The sequence below is a fragment of the Orcinus orca genome, chromosome 1 (genome assembly GCF_937001465.1).
Source record: "Orcinus orca chromosome 1, mOrcOrc1.1, whole genome shotgun sequence".
NCBI classification, from domain to species: Eukaryota; Metazoa; Chordata; class Mammalia; order Artiodactyla; family Delphinidae; genus Orcinus; species Orcinus orca.
Genome location: NC_064559.1, coordinates 11,384,950 through 11,404,422, shown reverse-complemented (window position 1 = coordinate 11,404,422; position 19,473 = coordinate 11,384,950). Strand labels below are relative to the sequence as shown.

General features: G+C 41.6%; 1 protein-coding gene, 1 long non-coding RNA gene and 1 pseudogene across 10 annotated transcripts in view; 1 reads left to right on the top strand and 2 right to left on the bottom strand.

Moving 5' to 3' along the window:
- The window catches only part of LOC117201768 (uncharacterized), a 112,280-nt gene extending 107,175 nt beyond the window's left edge, over positions 1 to 5,105 (bottom strand). For 4 of the 8 annotated variants that reach the window (XR_004483857.2, XR_007475545.1, XR_007475543.1 and 1 more), the window contains exons 1-2: positions 4,949 to 5,105; positions 3,093 to 3,470 (exon numbers count right to left, since the gene is read on the bottom strand). This is a non-coding gene — a long non-coding RNA (uncharacterized LOC117201768). The remainder of the gene's footprint in view (positions 1 to 3,092; positions 3,471 to 4,948) is intronic. The other 4 variants (XR_007475547.1, XR_007475548.1, XR_007475542.1 and 1 more) reach the window with 2 other exon arrangements.
- Positions 5,106 to 5,198: 93 nt separating this feature from the next.
- DEGS1 (delta 4-desaturase, sphingolipid 1) lies at positions 5,199 to 13,802 on the top strand. Of its 2 annotated transcripts, none has more exons than XM_004270998.4 (3): positions 5,199 to 5,397; positions 9,982 to 10,724; positions 13,292 to 13,802. In XM_004270998.4, the coding sequence occupies exons 1-3, from the start codon at positions 5,316 to 5,318 to the stop codon at positions 13,436 to 13,438; spliced, it is 972 nt and encodes a 323-aa protein (XP_004271046.1). In that variant the 5' UTR covers positions 5,199 to 5,315; the 3' UTR covers positions 13,439 to 13,802. The 2 variants fall into 2 exon arrangements, with proteins under 2 accessions (XP_004271046.1, XP_033286305.1); XM_033430414.2 differs by lacking the exon at positions 5,199 to 5,397 and adding an exon at positions 5,595 to 6,037.
- Positions 13,803 to 14,539: 737 nt separating this feature from the next.
- Positions 14,540 to 16,355, bottom strand: LOC117201824 (60S acidic ribosomal protein P1-like; annotated as a pseudogene).
- Between the last annotated feature and the right edge of the window lie 3,118 nt (positions 16,356 to 19,473).

Here is a 19,473-nt window from a genome sequence, read left to right as displayed (position 1 = left end):
GTGGGATCTTCCCGGGCCAGGGCACGAACCCGCGTCCCCTGCATCGGCAGGTGGACTCTCAACCACTGTGCCACCAGGGAAGCCCTATAAGAATTTTTTTATCTGGTGAACTAAGTCCACTTACCTTGTTCTTTTATTGATATGCCTTGGCTATTCTTGACCCTTTTACTCTTCAATATAAATTTAAAATCAGCTTATCAAGTCCCACCAAAACCCATTTGAATTTTTATCAAAATATATTGAATTTGTAGATGAATTGTAAAAGTGGGGAGAATTGACACCTTTGTGGTATTTAGTCTTTCAATCCATAGACATGGTCTATTTCACAATTTATTTAAGTCTTTTATGTTTTTCAATAAAGTGTTATTATTTTCTTTTGAAGATCTTACACATCTTTTGTTAGATTTGTTTCTAGGTACTTTTTTTATGTTATCATAAATGTATCTTTCAGGCTTCAGCAAATGAACTGCTGAAATTAGAACACTCCCTCACACCATACAAAAATAAACTCAAAATAGTTTAAAGATCTAAATATAAGACAAGACCTAAATAGAAGACCATAAAACTCCCAGAAGAGAACATAGGCAAAACATTCTCTGACATAGATCATAGCAATATTTTCTTAATTTGTCTCCCAAGGCAAATTTTAAAAAAAGCAAAAATAAACAAATGGGACCTAATCAAACTTAAAAAGCTTTTGTACAGCAAAGGAAACCATCAATAAAACAAAAAGACAACCTACGGAATGGGAGAAAATATTTGCAAATGATACGACCGACAAGGGGTTAATTTCCAAAATATACATATAGCTCATACAACTCAATATCAAAAAAAGCAAACAACCCAATCAAAAAATAGGCAGAAGACCTAAATAGACATTTCTCCAGAGAAGACATACAGATGGCCAACAGGCACATGAAAAAATGCTCAATGTTGCTAATTATTAGAGAAGTGCAAAATCAAAACTACAATGAGGAATCACTTCACACCAGTCAGAATGGCTATCATCAAAAAGTCTACAAATAATAAATGCTGGAGACAGTGTAGAGAAAAGGGAACCCTCCTACACTGTTGATGGGAATGTAAATTGATGCAGCCACTATGGAGAACAGTATGGAGGTTCCTTTAAAAACTAAAAATAGAACTACCATATAATCCAGCAATCCCACTCCTGGGCACATATCCAGAAAAGATGAAAGCTCTAATTCAAAAAGATATATATATACCACAATGTTCACAGCAGCACTATTTATAATAGCCAAGAAATGGAAGCAAGTTAAGTATCCAACAACAGATAAATGAATAAACAAAATGTGGTACATATATACAATGGAATATTACTCAGCCACAAAAAGGAATGAAATTGGGTCATTTGTAGAGATGTGGATGGACCTAGAGACTGTCATACAGAGTGAAGTAAGTCAGAGAGAGAAAAACAAATATTGTATATTAACACATATATGTGGAATCTAGAAAAATGGTATGGATGATCCTATTTGCAAAGAAGAAATAGAGAACAAATCTATGGATACCAAGGGGGAAGTGGGGTGGGAGGAATTGGGAGATTGGGATTGACACATATACACTATTGATACTATGTATAAAATAAATAGCTAATGAGAATATACCATATAGCACGGGGAACTTAATGCACTGTGGTGATCTGAATGGGAAGAAAGTCCAAAAGGGAAGGGATATATGTATGTGTACGGCTGACTTATTTTGCTGGGCAGCAGAAACTAATACAACATTGTAAAGCAACTATACTCCAATAAAAATTAATTAAAAAATAAAATAATCAAAAGTTGATCCAAATAGTTGGACCTCACCAAGGTAGAGCTGCAGATCCAAGTTTCCCAAGTGTGAAATAGACAAGAAGACTTGCCATTCAATTTTTTTTCTTTCTGTATAGGATTTGCTGGGAAGACAAAGACGAAGCGATTGGTGCCATGTACAGGTAAGGATACAAGACTGGCACTTGTCTTATCTTAGGAGAACACAACCGGAAAGGATCTTAAAGATTATTTAACCAGGAGTTCCTAACCTGAACTCAGAAAACTAAGTTGTGATGGGCTTCAAAAAGTATGTAAATACTACCTGCTCCCCAAAATTGTATACTACATTTTGTGTATGTGTGTTTCTCTGGAAAGAAGATAGTTTTCATAATATTTTCTAAGGGTTTGTAACCTCCAAGAGTATTAAGTATAATTTAATTAACCATTAATACTATGATCTGATTACTCAGGTAAGAATGTTATTTGCTTTTCCTTCCCAAAGTTTCTTGTTCATTAGAACTCAAATAAACAAACAAAAAGACAAATAAATGATATATTTGAAGTTAAGAGGGAAAAAAAAAGATACATGTACCCCAATGTTCACAGCAGCACTGTTTATAATAGCCAAGACATGGAAGCAACCTAAGTATCCATCAACAGATAAATGGATAAACAAGATGTAGTATATACATGCAATGGAATATTACTCAGCCATAAAAAAGAATGAAATATTGCCATTTGCTGCAACATCAATGGACCTAGAGATTATCATACTAACTGAAGTCAGAAAGAGAAAGACAAATATTATATGATATCACTTATATGTGGAATCTAAAACATAATACAAATGAATCTATTAATAAAACAGAAACAGACTCAAAGACATAGAAAATAAACTTATGGTTACCAAAGGGGAAGGAGACAGAGAGGATAAATTTGGAGTATGGGATTAACAGATATGACTATATATAAAATAGATAAGCAACAAGAATTTACACAGGGAACTATATTCAATATCTTGTAATAATCTATAATGGAAAATAATCTGAAAATATATTTATATATATAACTGAATTATTTTGCTGTATACCTGAAACCAACAATATTGCAAATCAATTATACCTCAATTTTTAAAAAATGAATTGCCCATTCAAAAATTTTAAAAAATGGAAAATGAAAAATCCACATGGAAGAACACCTTGATTTCAAAAGTATGGCTGCCCTCTTCTGAAAACTACATTGTCTGATATTTCCCAATATCACCAGGAACTACTGGGATTCTCCCACAGCTTTTTTTTTTTTTTTTAATTTACTTACTTTTGGCTGTGTTGGGTCTTCGTTGCTGCGCGTGGGCTTTCTCTAGCTGCGGTGAGCAGAGGCTACTCTTTGTTGCGGTGTGCAGGCTTCTCATTGCTGTGGCTTCTCTTGTTGCAGAGCACGGGCTCTAGGCGCGCGGGCTTCAGTAGTTGTGGCACGCGGGCTCTAGAGCTCAGGCTCAGTAGTTGTGGCACACGGGCCTAGTTGCTCCTTGGCATGTGGGATCTTCCCGGACCAGGGCTCGAACCCGTGTCCCCTGCACTGGTAGGCGGATTCTTCACCACTGCACCACCAGGAAGTTCTCACCCACAGCTTTTAACAGCAGACTGGATAGTGCCTTTCTAGAATAACTGGTATGATTGCTTCAAGATAAACTACCTGGCAGGAGTAAGGAAAAGATATGAAAGATAACACATTAAAAACTTTTAAAAGTCCACGCTAAAAAAAAAAAAAGTCCACACTAAAGAAACATGCCTATGTGTAATGAAAATACTTGTTAATCCCCACAAAAATCCTGTAGCCGAATTCTTTTCCTTTTCTTTAGAATGTCAAAATCCACATTCAATTCAAATGTAAAAGGTGAAAAGGATTAAGTGAAAACATTCCCTCCCAACCCTTTCCCCTAGATTCCCACTTACTCTCTTACAATAATAATCATTTCTTGGTTCTTTCTAAACCTATATTGTCTTTCTAAACCATATCCAAGGAAACACATATTATATATGTATTGTGTATGAAATATACTCCACGCCCCAGCCCATACCCAGTGTTTTGCATTTAACAGTACGTTTTGGAGATCTATTAAGACATAAAGACCTTACTCATTTTTTTTTTTAGTGTGGCATAGCATAGTAAGGTTAATCGCATGTGCCATTATGTGTTTGTTTTAGTTTGTCTGAGGTTTTTTTTTTCCCCCTGGTATGAAACGCTAATAGATATGGACTTCAAAAAAAAACAAAAACAACTGTAATCATAACACTATTATCACACAAATTAACAATAATTTCTCAATATCATCACACATCTAATCGATATCTGAGTTAAATGATCTCATGTCAATTTTAAAAGCTTTTGACAATTTGAATTACAATCTAAATAAGAGCAATACGTTGCAGTCGATTGATGTTTTTAAAGCCCCTTTTAATCTGTAGGTTTTCCCTCTTTTGTTTCCCTTGCGTTTTATTTATTAAAGTACCCAGGATGTTGTCCTGTAGAGTTTCCCACAGTCAAGATCTTGCTGATTCTATCTCTATGGTGTAGTTTAACATGCTCCTCTGTTCTATTTTCTATACATTAGTAGTTGGATATAGGGGTTTGATCAGATTTCGTTGTGATTTTGTGTGTGTGTGTGTGTGTGTGTGTGTGTGTGGTGTTCTTTTATTATAAGAACACCCTGTTGGTTATCTTCCTTTTTGTAATCTTAGTCAAAGTTTCTTTTTTAATGGAAAAGTGGTAATTAATTTTGAAACAAAATGTCCTCTCTTTCAGAAGGAGGTGGTGGTTCAAACGACTTCTGTGACAGATGTATGGCTGAGCAATCACCTGGTAAGAGAAATAGTCACACAAGAATAATTCAGGGAAAACAACAAATTCCTCATCATTTTTCACTCTCAACAACAGTGATTTCATTTTTCTTAATTAGCTCTTAATCACTACAAGCTCCGCATTTTTTCCTGAGGTATTACTTCCAGGAGGCAGCCAAAAACGGCTCAGTGAATAAGCTGCTTTTCAAAATCAAACAACATTTGGGCGAGTCGCCATTTATGACCAAGGATCCTCGTGATCGAACTCCGGCCTTCCCCCGAGGCGCTAAAAAGCAGTCTTATTTAACTCGAGACCTTTCTTTCCTTTTTCACCTTTTTCCGGCCTTGGGCACTGGCACCGCGCAGGACAGGCCGCAAGAAGCCGGGACTTGCAGGAACTCGGTCTCAGCCGGTCGCCGAGTCACAGAATCTCAGAACCCCCAGCCAGGAAGCCGCGGAATCCCGTCCACCGCTGGGGCCTCCGCCCGGCCTGCCACGCTCCGGGGCGGGCGTGGTGGTGGCTGGGGCCGGAGGGGCGGGGCCTCGAGGCTCCGCCCCGCTCGGCGACTGCTCTCCGGCTCCGCAGCAGCCAGCTGACACTAGTCGCGGAGCCGCCGCCTTCGCTTTCATCTCCGCCTCAGCTTCGGAGGATCCCGGCCAGGAGCGAGAGCCGGCAGCTGGACCGCAAGCCGCCGCCGCCATGGGGAACCGCGTTTCTCGGGAAGACTTCGAGTGGGTCTACACCGACCAGCCCCACGCCACTCGGCGCCAGGAGATCCTGGGTGAGGTCCGGGCCCGCGCCCCGTTATGTGCGTGCGCGGCCTCCCGCTACCGGGACGCGCCCTCCTCGCGCGGCCCTTGCGCGCCCGAGGCCGGTTAAGAGTCGACTCCCTGCCGCGTCCCGCCGCCCCGGCCGCCTGGCCTCGCGGGAAAAGCCGGGGGAGGCGCTGGGCCGGAGGGAGCCCCGCGCTCCCCCGTCCCACCGCGTAGCCCCGGCCCTTCGGCTGGGAGGCGCAGGCGCGCCCCCAAGCGCGGGCGTGCGGTCGAGGCCAGGGTTTGCTCAGAGCCGAGTCCCCGCGACTAGGCCACCCTTGGGTAGATCCTCTCGCTTGGAGATTCTCGTGCTGCCGGTCGGCACCGTTTCCTCCCCGTCCCCGTCCTCCCCCTCCCCCCCCTCCTCCTCCTCTCCCTCTCCCCTCCTCCTCCTCTCCCTCTCCCGGTAGCCGGCCCCGGCAGAGCCAGGCTGCGAGCGTGTGCGCGGCAGGGCGTGGTCCTGGAGCATCTGGCGGCCCACGCGCGGGGCGCGCTGACGTTGGTCAGCGCCAGCCGGTCATCCTGCCGCCGGCGGCTGCCGCCTTGGGCCGGGGAGGGAACTCGTGGTACCCGACCCGTTTGACCGCAGGGGCTTCTCGGGCCGGAAAGGTAAGCGTTCCAGGGTCCGGATCCTGCTGCGGTCACGGTGTTCTCATTGATCCTCTCAACGAGGCTCATGCAAGAAGGGCAGATTCATATATATTTTTCATCCATCCCAGTTTTGTGGACGAAAAGGCTGAAGTATGGAAGACTTGCCAAGATTAGCCTTCTGGTCCCCTGACTGCTAGTTTAGGGCCTTTACACCAGGTTAACTAGGCCTTATTCAACTCTCTAGAGGTGTAAGGCGCTCAGCTATTTGCAGCTTCTACATTATATAGAGAATTCTCTCATTTCTCCCAGGGTACTCTTAATGGAGGCATTGTGTTGAGTGCTTTACAAACATTACACAATTTAATCCTGCCAGTAATTAGGTAGGTGTTATCCCTGTTTTAAAGATGAAGTAAGAGTGAATAAGTAAACGTTAGAGGGGAATTCTGATCTGGGTTAGATTACCTTCAAAGCATTGCTTTTAACCTCTTTGCTATTGTTTCAAAGATCTGGAAACTAGTGGGTGGTAAATTGAATAGGAGGAATTCTTTCTCATACACAGTATTCCCCTAGTTTTTTTTCTCTGCATCCATTTGTGCAGTGAAAAGAAAAATCAAGCCCCTGATTTTTGTTGGGTAAGTTAGAAATTTCATGTTTTCACAAAAAGAAAGGAGTTAACCCTTTAAAAACTTTCATGGTCGAGCAGACCCTTCAGAGTTGTCTCTTGGACTAGAGTTCACCTTCTCCAGGTTGCCTGCCTCCTGAATAAAGCAACCTTTCCTTTCCAGCCAATACTTGTCTCTTGAGTCCCGCAAACAGCGGAACCAGAGTTTGGTAGCATGTGGTCACAGATCTAGTAAATGGAGGAATCTAGATTTAAACCCATATCCTTCTGACACTAGGGACTATTTTACACTGTAATAGAACTTTATAAATTGTTAAAAAAAAGAAGAGTTAGTAGATCCCTTTGAAATGGATTTGTTAAAATTGAATCAGTAAGTTGGGAGCTTGAACCTTTATAGTTGCTATTAAGGGTATACTTTTAAGAGAGTTTGGTTCGTGGATGCTTTCCTTTTTATTTTTAATCAAAATGTGTATTTTGCAAATCACACATAGGAGATAGCATATGGTATATTTTATCTATGCCTGATCAATACATTACATAAGAATAATCTGGTATCCACGCTATAAAAACCAACTCCTGAATACTGGAACTTAGCTATCTATTTAAAATTCAGAAAATCAAGGAAGTCAAAAGGTGCTTGTTCATGCTTATCTCAACACTGAACCTTTTTTCCACAAACTTATCATCACTGGACCGTTTCACTTGGAAAGTATAAGGACTACATATTTCTCAATGAAAACATCATTTTCCCTGCAGGTGTAAATAAATACTGCTCAGTGTTCCATCTCAGGGGTGGAGATGGAATACCCTCAGGAAAGATAAAAATCTGGAGACTTGTTTAAATTATACTTAAATGGTGAGATATTTCTCAAATGTATCAGGTTTTGGGGGAGAGAGAGGCACCAGAGAACATGGATATGTTGTTTAACAACCACCATCTGTATGCTAAATTTACAAAATTTATGTACGAAATTAATGAAGGCTAGGAACTAGACCATTATTAGTGGGTCAGATAATCACAAGAAATGCTCCTTTTACTGCTGTACTTCCACAGTGAAACAGCATTTTTTTTAACAGCCTTATTAAAATACAATTCACAGACTATAAAGTTCATCCTTTTTTTTTTTTTTTTTGGCCATGCCGCAGGGCATGTGGGATCTTAATTCCCCAACTAGGGATCAAACCCGTTCCCCCTGCACTGGAAGCGCAGTCTTAACCACTGGACCGCCAGGGAAGTCCTGAAAGTTCACCCATTTAAAGTGTACGATTCAGTGAGTTTTTATAGTGTATTCACAGAGTTTTAAACTATCACTACAATCTAATTTTATAAAGTTTTTGTCACCCTAAAAAGAAACCCTATACTCATAAGCAGTCTCCATATCTTCCAGTCCTGGGCAACCACTAATCTTTCTGTTTTTATAGATTTGCTTATTCTGGATGTTTCTTATGAATGAAATCATAAAATATTTGGTCTTTTGTGACTGGCTTCTTTCACTTTGCATAATGTTTTCAAGGTTCACCCATGTTGTAGCATGTATCAGTACTCAGATCCTTTTTGTAAGTTTCGTGTTTGGTGTAAGAGAGAGGTCCAGTTTTATTCTTCTGCACATGGATGACCAGTTTTTCCAGCACCATTTGTTGAAAAGACTGTTCTTTCCTCCCATTTAATTATATTGGCATGCTAGTATTGATTTTTATATACTATTACAGCTTTGCAAAAATTTGGTACAGAATTACTTGGAGGAAGTTGATTTGTCTGAGAAAAATGTGCCATCTTTGTTTCATGATTTTAGTGTAACTACAAAGTGTGTGTTATCTTCTATCCCTTGTCAGATGTGTCAATTTAATCTAGTTTTATGTAAGGTAAAAATGCTGGAGCTCTAAACAGAAATAACACATTTTAATACAAAAGATTTATTACTTATCCACCAATGAATTAAACACTTGTTTGGAGGACTGCTCAAAATGCCCATATTTTAATGAATGACTTATTTGAGTTTTTCATTTATCCCAGGGTAGTTAGTTTTAGACGCAAACCTATTGAGTAATCAATAATCAAAAAGTAACCCTCAAAAGGATTATTTTTTTGGCCTATTGCCTACAAAATTGTTAACATTGATGAAATGAACTAATACCAACAAAGATGAGAGGTTAGGGAGTGGAGACAGAAGAGGGGAAAGGAAAGAAACAAGAATAATTACCTCGAATTAACACTACCTTTATTTCTTATATCTAAAACTAGACTTAAATAACTTCCTGTCTTGCATTTTAAGCTTTTATTGAATTCTTCATTTCACCTTTAGAGAAAAGAGGGTGAAGCTGCTCTTCTTTTTTCTGAATCTTTTCAAGAACACTCTGAAAGACCTGTCCCAAGAAAAAGGTCCTTCTTCCTTTTGCTGTCCTGGGTCAAACATACTTGACAACACACAAAACAAAAGATGTTCATTATATCTGGGCTTCCATCTCTGGAGTGCCTGGGATACAGAGAAGAATCTGCATTTGCCTGTAGGAACACTTGCCTGAAATGCAGAGATTTTTATTACTGGCCCTTTCCATAATACTTGGATATTTGCATGTGAATTCAACAAATAATCTAACACAGATTAGTATTGTTCAGTTCTAACCCAAAAAGAAAGAAAGAAGGGGGCGTAGTGTTGTGAATCCATAGAGTTCTTTGGAAATTACCCTAATTTCCAGGTGACTAGAAAAAGTCTACATTGGCAAAAATTTACATATCTAAATGTCTAAAAATAGGAAAATGGTTAGAAGTTACAACTAGCAACTAGAAGTGATTTAGTCATTAAAAAGGAAATTATGAAATCTAAGTATATAATATAGTGTATATAATATGTATATATTATATATAAGTATATTGCATATATAGTATATTGTATATATATTACATAAAAGCATATTGTAATAGTCTGTAATCTGCCAGACACATAGGTTTACCAGATTATGATTACCACTTTGTAAAACTTATAAATTTAATATACAAAAAATTGTTAGGAGTAAAAAGGCAACTAGATAACATGAAATCTTTACTCATTTGTGACTATCTTTCTGTTATTGTGGAGAGTCTAGATTTTGAGCCTTATTTTTTTCCGCATAAATTCTCAATTTGTTGTGACATAGTATTTAGTAACTTTACTGTTGAATACACTCCTTCCCTGTAGTAGACAAATATTTGATAAAGTCTCTAATAGAGGGCATATAATGACTTGGAAAAAGAAAAAAATTAATCCATGTGTTAATGTAATTGATGTTAGTTTAATTATAATTGCAGAACTATTGTGCACTTTTCTCAGTCTCTGAGTTTTTGTTTGTTTTTCCCTTACAGCAAAGTATCCAGAGATAAGATCCTTAATGAAACCTGATTCCAACTTGATATGGATTGTAATTTTGATGGTTCTCACTCAGTTTGTTGCATTTTACTTAGTGAAGGACTTGGACTGGAAATGGGTCCTATTTTGGGCGTATGCCTTTGGCAGCTGCATTAATCATTCAACGACTCTGGCTATTCATGAAGTTTCCCACAACAGTGCCTTTGGCCAATGCAAACCTATGAGGAATCGTTGGTTTGGAATATTTGCTAATCTCCCTATTGGTGTTCCATATTCAATTTCCTTTAAGAGGTATCACATGGATCATCATCGATACCTCGGTGGTGATGGCGTCGATGTGGATATTCCAACTGATTTTGAAGGCTGGTTCTTCTGTACCACTTTCAGAAAGTTTATCTGGGTTATTCTTCAACCTCTCTTTTATGCTTTTCGGCCTCTGTTCATCAACCCCAAACCAATTTCTTATCTGGAAATCATCAATACTGTGATCCAGATCACTTTTGACGTTGCGATTTACTACGTTTTGGGAATTAAATCTTTAGTCTACATGTTGGTGGCAACCTTACTTGGCCTAGGTTTGCACCCAATCTCTGGACATTTTATAGCTGAACATTACATGTTCTTAAAAGGACATGAAACTTACTCATACTATGGGCCTCTGAATTTACTCACCTTCAATGTGGGTTACCATAATGAACACCATGACTTCCCCAACATTCCCGGAAAAAGCCTTCCCCTGGTAAGTAAAGGATTTGATACATGTTCTAATTTCTGATGGTTATATGATCAAAATTACTTTTGACTTGCTCATTTAAAATGGAATCTAGTATATTTCGTCCATCTAGGCTGTTCATCAAAGAAAACAGCAAGAGTCCAAGTCCTGAGTTGGCCAGCCTAACTTTACAAAGAGTTCACTGTCCTGGATCCCTAAGCCTAGCGGTAACACGTCTGGTTTAGAATGTTGGGGGATCTGCAAAATTGGCTAACATGTAAAGTAATTCAGAAATAGAGAATGAATTCCCTCTGTGAAGGGAGCAAAAGTTCACATAACCATTATCACTGTTAAGCTGAATACACTTAGCTAAGGTTTGTGTTGGTTTGTTGTGAAATACAGAGGTCCTACATAATTGCTCTGCAAAATAAGTGAACTTCAGTTTCCAGTACCACAGACTTCCCACAGGTAGGGACCATCTGTTTCCTGTCACATAGACTTTCAGTGTGTCGTTTGTGGAGTAAATGAAAGACAGCACATTGACACTCATCCTTTCACCCTTCCCAAAACAGGATGATCCTCTCCAAACTTCAGTTGTATTTCTGATGAGTTCTCTTATTAGACTTGCCATCCTCAGAATGGATAACTTTTACAATTCCATTACCAAAAAAATGTTTCTGTAATTCTAAAAAGGGGAAGTGGCATGATGTGTAATATGAGGTTTTTTTGATTTTTTTTTTTTTAGCTGTGATATAAGGGAACCATAGCCAGGTATTTTATGCTATCATATCCACCCAACCACATTTTATAGATTTCCTCTTCAGTTTTTAAATGTTGACTGTCTGCAGACTCGTATACAACATGACAGTGAAATACAACGTTTGATTATTGATTGGATTGCCAATTGAGGAAAGAAAGATCTAGAAAGGACATTGAGTTAGTGGGGAAATTTTGAATCTGGACCGTGTGATACATAATACTGTGTCATTGTTAAATTTCTTGGGTGCGGTAATGGTATTATGGTCTTGTCGGGGAATGTCCTCGTTCTTAGGAGATATGTGTAGAATATTTAGGGGTGAAGTATTCGGGGTTAGTTTTCATATAATGTCTGCAGCTTTCTTTCGTCAAAGAAAGAGCAAAGTATGTGGCGTGTACTATATATGGAGAGAGAGAAAGTGGCCGTGACATAGTGTCAATTGGTGGACCTAGGTGAAGGGCATATGGGTGTTGGTTTTTCTGTTCTTTCAACTTTTCTGTCGGTTTTACATTTTTCAAAATAAAATGGGGGAAAGCACCACACAACTGGCCGAAGACAGCTTTGAAACGGTGTGATGTGGTGCTAGTGCAACTACTTTGTGTCATTGTGGCCTGAAGAGTGCAGCCCACCTTTGCTTGCCTCTTCCCTGACTAGGACAGTACATTTTTATATTTTAAGAGGTTATGGTTTAAGGAGAAAGCCAGTCACCTTCGGAGCAAAATAATTAATTTTTTCCAATATAAACCACATACTTTGACTTGTAATTTTCTTGAACAGTCCCTGAACTGTTCAGCTCAAACATTACTTGACCTAAGGCCCATGGTTCATCAGTGAGTATTGAGTTCCCACTCCATTCCACACTGTTTTCCTGTTGCTTAGCTAAACTAACACACGTTCTCAGAGTTCTCTTAAGTCTTCCTTTTCCGGCTTTTTCTATGGTGTATACCAAGGAGTATCTTGTTCTACAGTTGTTGTGCTGCAGTAGTTATGTTGCATATAACTGTCACGTGGTTAGTTAATAGCTATGTATAGCAAGGTTTCTTTTAACAGCTTTATTGAGATGTAACTCATAGATACAATTCATCCATTTAAAATTCAATGGTTTTTAGATTGTTCAGAGTTGTACAACCATCGCTGTAATCAATTTTAGAATATTCTTATCACAATAACAAGGTTCTTTAATTTTTTCTATGTTTTTCGTGCTGTCTCTCTTCAACATCTTGGATTCTGTGTTTTTGTTTTCCTTTGGGATTTATTAGGGTAGTTTTTGTACATTTTGTTGAAGCCACAGAATTTTTTCTTACTCAGCAGTAACTAGTTTTGCTTGCTCATCACACTGGCAGTAATTTTTTTAAAAGACATTCTCAACTTGAGATGGCTGAATTGCACACTTGATAAGTGATTAATTTCTAACTGGCATGCCACAATAATTGATCAGTATTTGTAGGTTCCTTAATGGCAGGGGATCAAGTGGTGCCTTTAAACCCTGCAGTGGCGGCCGTGCAGTACCACACTTAAAAAGCAGCGAGCTGACTGGATTGCAAGGATTTGTTGTTAAAGATTCCAGCTGCCAACTTTTACAAGTAAACCAGTGTATTTAGTCCCTCAGAGCTTGTTGGAGCGTCATTAACTCTAGAGGATCAAGTATATGTTACTGCTGAAATGTAAGCTGCTTTTTGTTTAGAATTCCCAAAGCTGCTGCTTTTATTTATTTATTTATTTGAGAGGGAGGCGGGAGAAAGTCTCATGGTTTCTCCTGAGTGTGTGTGTCAGACGTTCATCTGTCATCTGTAATAGGACTCAGCACTCACTCATCTTGCTGTATTTTCCCTTCCAGGTGAGGAAGATAGCAGCTGAGTACTATGAGAGCCTCCCCCACTACAATTCCTGGATAAAAGTACTGTATGATTTTGTGACGGATGATACAATAAGTCCCTATTCGAGGGTGAAGAGGCATCAAAAAGGCAGCGTGGTTCTGGAGTAAATGTCATTAAGGCCAAAGGAATTCCTCTCTGAAACTCCAGAATAGCTGAGAAAGTGGAATTTTTACTAAAAAGACCAGCGACGTTTAGAAGCTGCCCTCCTACAAATTCAAAGTCTGATCTTCATGGTATCAAGAAGCTAATCTGGCTGTAAACAGTCAGCCTGTCTGTGCAGCATTCAGCTTTACTCACAGGAAACTTGTTCACTGTATTACCACCGTGGTGGATGTTTTCACTTAGGTCTGACACTTTGTAAGCATATCATAAAAAAATAGCTTTTCAAAAGCTATTTCTAGTATGTTGTTTTCACTATAAGGATTTACTTTATTAAAACATCTAATAAACTGAGCTGTTGATCACAATAAATAGTGTGTATCATATTTTTTTTAATTTTACTGTCTTTACACTATAACCAGAGTACTGGGGGTGAGCTTACTTTAAAATTTAAAAAGGCCTGGAACTATCTTTCACTGCAAGCCGAACGACTCATTTTTACTCTTTTCTGTTGTAACAAAATACATGGAACCTAAATTAGTGCTGAGTCCTGCACAGCCTATTCATAAGTCAAGACATCACTGAGTTTAATCACAGAGAACCTTCAGCTTCCTTTTCAGATGTGTGGACTCTCAAATTAGAAGCAACTCAACTAACTGATCAAGAGTTTCTTGTCATTTCGTTTCAGCGGAAGCGGGTTGGGTCTGATGGTAGATGGTTGGTGTCAAGTAGCCAGTATCGAGGGCTGTTAGGCCGGCAGTCCTGGTTACCTGAAACGTGTCATTTGGGTAAATTTAGTGTACTATGGTGAACTATTTTTTTATCTTTTTTTTTTTTTTTTGGCCGGGCTGCACAGCATGCGGCATCTTCCCCTGACCAGGGATCGAACCCTGTGCCCCCTGCAGTGCGAGCTCAGAGGAGTCTTAACCACTGGACTGCCAGGGATGTCCCTGGTGAACTATTTTAAAGTAGTCCATGGTATCAAAAAATCAAATAGTCTACAGTTTGTACATAACACCAACCCTCTGTCATCCTGAATACGAGATATTATAAAATTCTTACTTTTATAATTCCCATTTATATAATTCCCATTTATATAATTCCCATTTCCTTCCTGGTCCGTAGACGGGGGTGCCTCATTTTCCTTCCCAAAACTTGCCAGTTCTGCTTACATGACCTCTTGCCTGACGGAGGGTTCAGCCTCCTAGCGGTCTCCAGGCCCGTCTAGCTTCCATCTGCCAGCTTGGGCCATTCTTTGTCACTGGCGGTGACTTCCAAAGAGAGACCTACGAATCAGGGCGGCAGGAAGGCTGGGTAGCAGAGCCTTGAAGGCACAAGGATAGGTCCTGAGACATGGTTCAGTAGCTTTGCACGAGTTCTCCCTTCTGCCTAGATTCCCTTTCCCCATTCCTGGTCTGGGTCCTTCGGGCTCACACCAGTATTTGGTAGCCCATCCCTCTCGCCAGCAGGTCAGGTGCCACTTTTTGGACTCTCCAACCAGTGTTTGTTTATCTCATTCATGGTCCACATACTATTTTGTAAATACACTTTGTTTTCCCCTGAGGCTGTAATTTCTTAGGGGCAGGGATGACCTTTTATTTCTCTGTTCCCCAACGCTAACAAGAACAGTGCTTGGCTCAAAGTAAGTGCTTAATGAATGGAGAGAGACCAACAGAGGCTATCCTTAAACTTGAGAAGCTTTTCATTGAGAAGCTTTTCATTGAAAACAGAAACAAGGGCTTCCCTGGTGGCGCAGTGGTTAAGAATCCACCTGCCAATGCAGGGGACATGGGTTCGAGCCCTGGTCCAGGAAGATCCCACATGCCGCAGAGCAACTAAGCCCGTGCACCACAACTACGGAACCTGCGCTCTAGAGCCCGCGAGCCACAACTACTGAGCCCGCGCACCTAGAGCCCGTGCTCCGCAACAAGAGAAGCCACCACAATGAGAAGCCCGTGCGCCGCAACCAAGAGTAGCCCCCGCTCGCCGCAACTAGAGAAAGCCCTCGTGCAGCAATGAAGACCCAACGCAGCCAAAAATTAATTTTAAAAAAATGGAGGGCATTTGAATAACCTTTAAGTGAGTGTGTATTCAGTCCACTGAACACTTTGGCCATTTATTGAGAATTCTTATTCACGGAGCCCTGAACTAAGTTTATGCATTATCTTATTTCATTCTCAGTATGTCTGTGATGTAGGTAGTACTATTAATATCTTCATTTTATAGACGAGAAGACAGGCTCAGAGGTCACACTTAGTGAGTTGCAGAGACAGGATCTGAGATTGAGACAGTGACTCCAGAACCCAGACTCTTGACCGTGCTTCCCAGGGCTTGTCTAATGAGCCTAGTTCTGCAACGGGAGCGGGAAGGAAAACATAGTTCCCATGCGTTACCAGATGTGCTTTCCTTCCACTGTCTTGTCCATCCCTTCCTGTGTGCCAGCAGCTCTGGCTAGATCTCGGGGGGTTTTTGACTTAACGATCTAAAATCCTTTTTTATTTTCTTTTAAGAGGTCAGCTTTTTATTGAACATAATACAAAGGAGATTTAATCAAAAAGACCAAAGCCTATGCCATTGTCAGACTCCTCAGAGCCTTCTTTCTTTGCTCCCATTTTGTCCTCCATCGGGGCAGGACCTCCTGCTGGGCAGGGCCACTAGCCCTATGCTGCAGATAAGCGTCTTGGTGTTGACATTGGCCAGGGCCTTTGCAAACAAACCTGGCCAGAAAGGTTCGACATTCACACTGGCTGCTTTAATGAGGGCGTTGATCATACCCTACATTAGTGGCATCTCATCCTCGTGCAGGATAAGGGTTGGGTAGATGCAGGTGAGCTCGGAGACGGAGGCTGTGGAGGGGTGTGTGCCGAGTGGGCGGCTGCCAGGTGCAGGTGCCCCCAGAAATGAGGGCCTCACTTCAACACTGCCTTAGCTTCCGTGGAAAGATCAAGCATTTTAGCAGAAGCTGAGGAAACGGCCCATCTAAATTCTAATATGAAACACTAAGGTTTAAATCCAAAGTAAAAATGCACTTACTTATTCATTCTACAGGTACTTGGCCAGGCACTGCATTAGGCAGAGAGGATGCAAAGACAAATCATGGTCCCCAGTTAAGGAGCTGATGCTCTAGTGCTGGGATATGCAATGGAATCAGAATTCAGTAATAAAGCCATTTGGGCTTCCCTGGTGGCGCAGTGGTTAAGAATCTGCCTGCCAATGCAGGGGACACGGGTTCAAGCCCTGGTCCGGGAAGATCCCACATGCCGCGGACCAACTAAGCTTGTGTGCCATAACTACTGAGCCTGCGCTCTAGAGCCCGCGAGTCACGACTACTGAGCCTGAGTGCCGCAACTAGAGCGCGTGCTCCACAACAAGAGAAGCCACCGCAGTGAAAAGCCTGTGCACCGCAATGAAGAGTAGCCCCCGCTCGACGCAACTTGAGAAAGCCCGCGTGCAGCAACGAAGACCCAACACAGCTAAAAATAAATAAATACAATAAATTTTTTAAAAAAAGGGCTTCCCTGGTGGCACAGTGGTTGAGAGTCCGCCTGCCGATGCAGGGGACACGAGTTCGTGCCCCGGTCCGGGAAGGTCCCACATGCCGCGGAGCGGCTAGGCCCGTAAGCCATGGCCGCTGAGCCTGCGCGTCCGGAGCCTGTGCTCCGCAACGGGAGAGGCCACAACAGTGAGAGGCCTGCATACTGCAAAAAAAAAGAAAAAGAAAAAAAAAAAAAAGCCATTTGCAGCAACATGGATGGACCCAGAGATTATCATACTAAGTGAAGTAAGTCAGAGACAGACAAACATCATGTTATATCACTTATATGTGGGATCTAATATAAAAATGATACAAATGGGACTTCCCTGGTCCAGTGGCTAAGAATCCGCCTTCCAATGCAGGGGATGTGGGTTCGATCCCTAGTCAGGGAACTAAGATCCCGCGTGCCGCAATTAAGACCTGGCGCAGCCAAAAATAAATAAATAAATATTTTTAAATAAATAAAAATTGTGAATCACTTTGTTGTATACCTGAAACTTACATGATATTAAAAAAATAATACGAATGAACTTTTCTACAAAACAGACTCACAGATCTCGAAATAAAATTTATGGTTACCAAAGGGGAAACGTGAGGGGAAGCAATAAATTAGGAGATTGGGATTAACATACACACACTACTATATATAAAATAGATGACTAACAAGGAGCTATTGTATAGCACAGGGAACTCTATTCAATACTCTGTAATGACCTATATGGGAAAAATCACTTTCCTGTACACCTGAAACATACACAACATTGTAAGTCAACTGTACTCCAATAAAAATTTTTTAAAAAAGAAAGAATTCAGTAACAAAGGACTCAGTGCCTTACATAGGAGAGTCACGACGTGGCTGGAACTGAATGGAGGGCACACAACAATGCTGTTGATCAGTGTCTGAACTCTGCCAGACTGTGTCCACAGGCTCGCATTTTAATCCATGTTGGCCTGGGGGAGAGAGATACCATATCCCACATGCTCACATGAAGACACGGAGGTTCCAAGAGATCAGCGTGAGAGTGTGCGCTGCAAGCAGCGGGGCTGTCCACGCCTGTGCTCTTGCTGTTCCACTGGCACAGCTGACTCAGAAGTTACTTTGCTTGGATAAGGAGGGAAATGTGTTATTTCTTGTCTTCTTAGGAAGACTCTCCAGGAGCCTTAGTCATTTGAAATGAAGCAAGGGTAGTCTAACCCTAGGGCAGGGAAGGCCCTGAAAAATCTTTACCCTCAGAAACCCAACAGCACTAAACCCCTGAGACCGTCTCGGTGTATCTGATTCTGAGATAGGACAAGGATGAGGGTGGCACCTGCAACGGGGGCTCAGAGTGGAGGAGAGGTGGCAGCAGAGACCTGAAGACATCAAAGCCAGAGATCCCCACCGGGCTGAGGGTGAGGTCTGCGATGGGGATTAGCAAAACAGAGTGTGGTAACAACCCAGGGAGGGTCCCCGTTGGAAAAAGGAGCAGGATTTGACAACAGAAGGATATGCAGGTCAGAGCATGCCGGTACTTTTTGGTTGGAAAATTGATGACATGGTAGAGGAAGAAGAAGAATGGGGAGCGTCATCTGAAAATGGAGTTTGTTTTCGCCGAATTTAATCCAAATTGGCAGATGGTTCATAAAGCAAATAACTGGACCCAGCAGAGGGGAAGCTTTCAGATGCTGACAAGTGAATGCATCACTGCTGCTCAGAGGTAGCTGCTATAACAGGTGTGTGTGAACTGGCACACGAAGATCAAAAGGAAGGGGTCCGAGGGGGTCTGGGGCACACACTTAGAATTTTCTTCAAAAGACAGAACCCAAAGAAACCCAGGCAGCATTTCTAGAGCTAAGAGTGGATTACGTGGACTTCCCTGCTGGCACAGTGGTTAAGAATCCACCTGCCAATGCAGAAGACATGGGTTCGATCCCTGGTCTGGGAAGATCCCACATGCCGCGGAGCAACTAAGCCCGCAAGCCACAACTACTGAGCCAGCGCGCCTGGAGCCCGTGCTCCACAACAATAGAAACCACCGCAATGAGAAGCCCGTGCGCTGCAAACGAAGAGTAGCCCCCGCTCGCCACAACTAGAGAAAGCCCACGTGCAGCAATGAAGACCCAAACACAGCAAAAAAAAAGAAAAGAAAAAAAGAGTGGATTACGTGTTACCAGGCACATATCCCTGTATTTGTAATCCTCAGCAAAGACACTGAATCGTTGCATCATGAAATGACCTGGAGGAATAGAGTTGGCCTCAATGTTGGGTTCCTTGTAGGTCAGCAATTCATTAATGCAAGGAGGGCCACTAATATTCCTCCCCTGTGAGGTCATTATGCAAGGCTGGTGGAACAGGCCCTTGGACCCAGAGTAACCCTTCATTGGTCAAAAAGGGAAGGGGGGACTTCCCTGGCAGTCCAGGGGGTAAGACTCCTCGCTCCCAATGCAGGGGGCCTGGGTTCGATCCCTGGTGGGAGAACTAGATCCCGCATGCTGCAACAAGGATCCTGCGTGCCGCAACTGAGACCT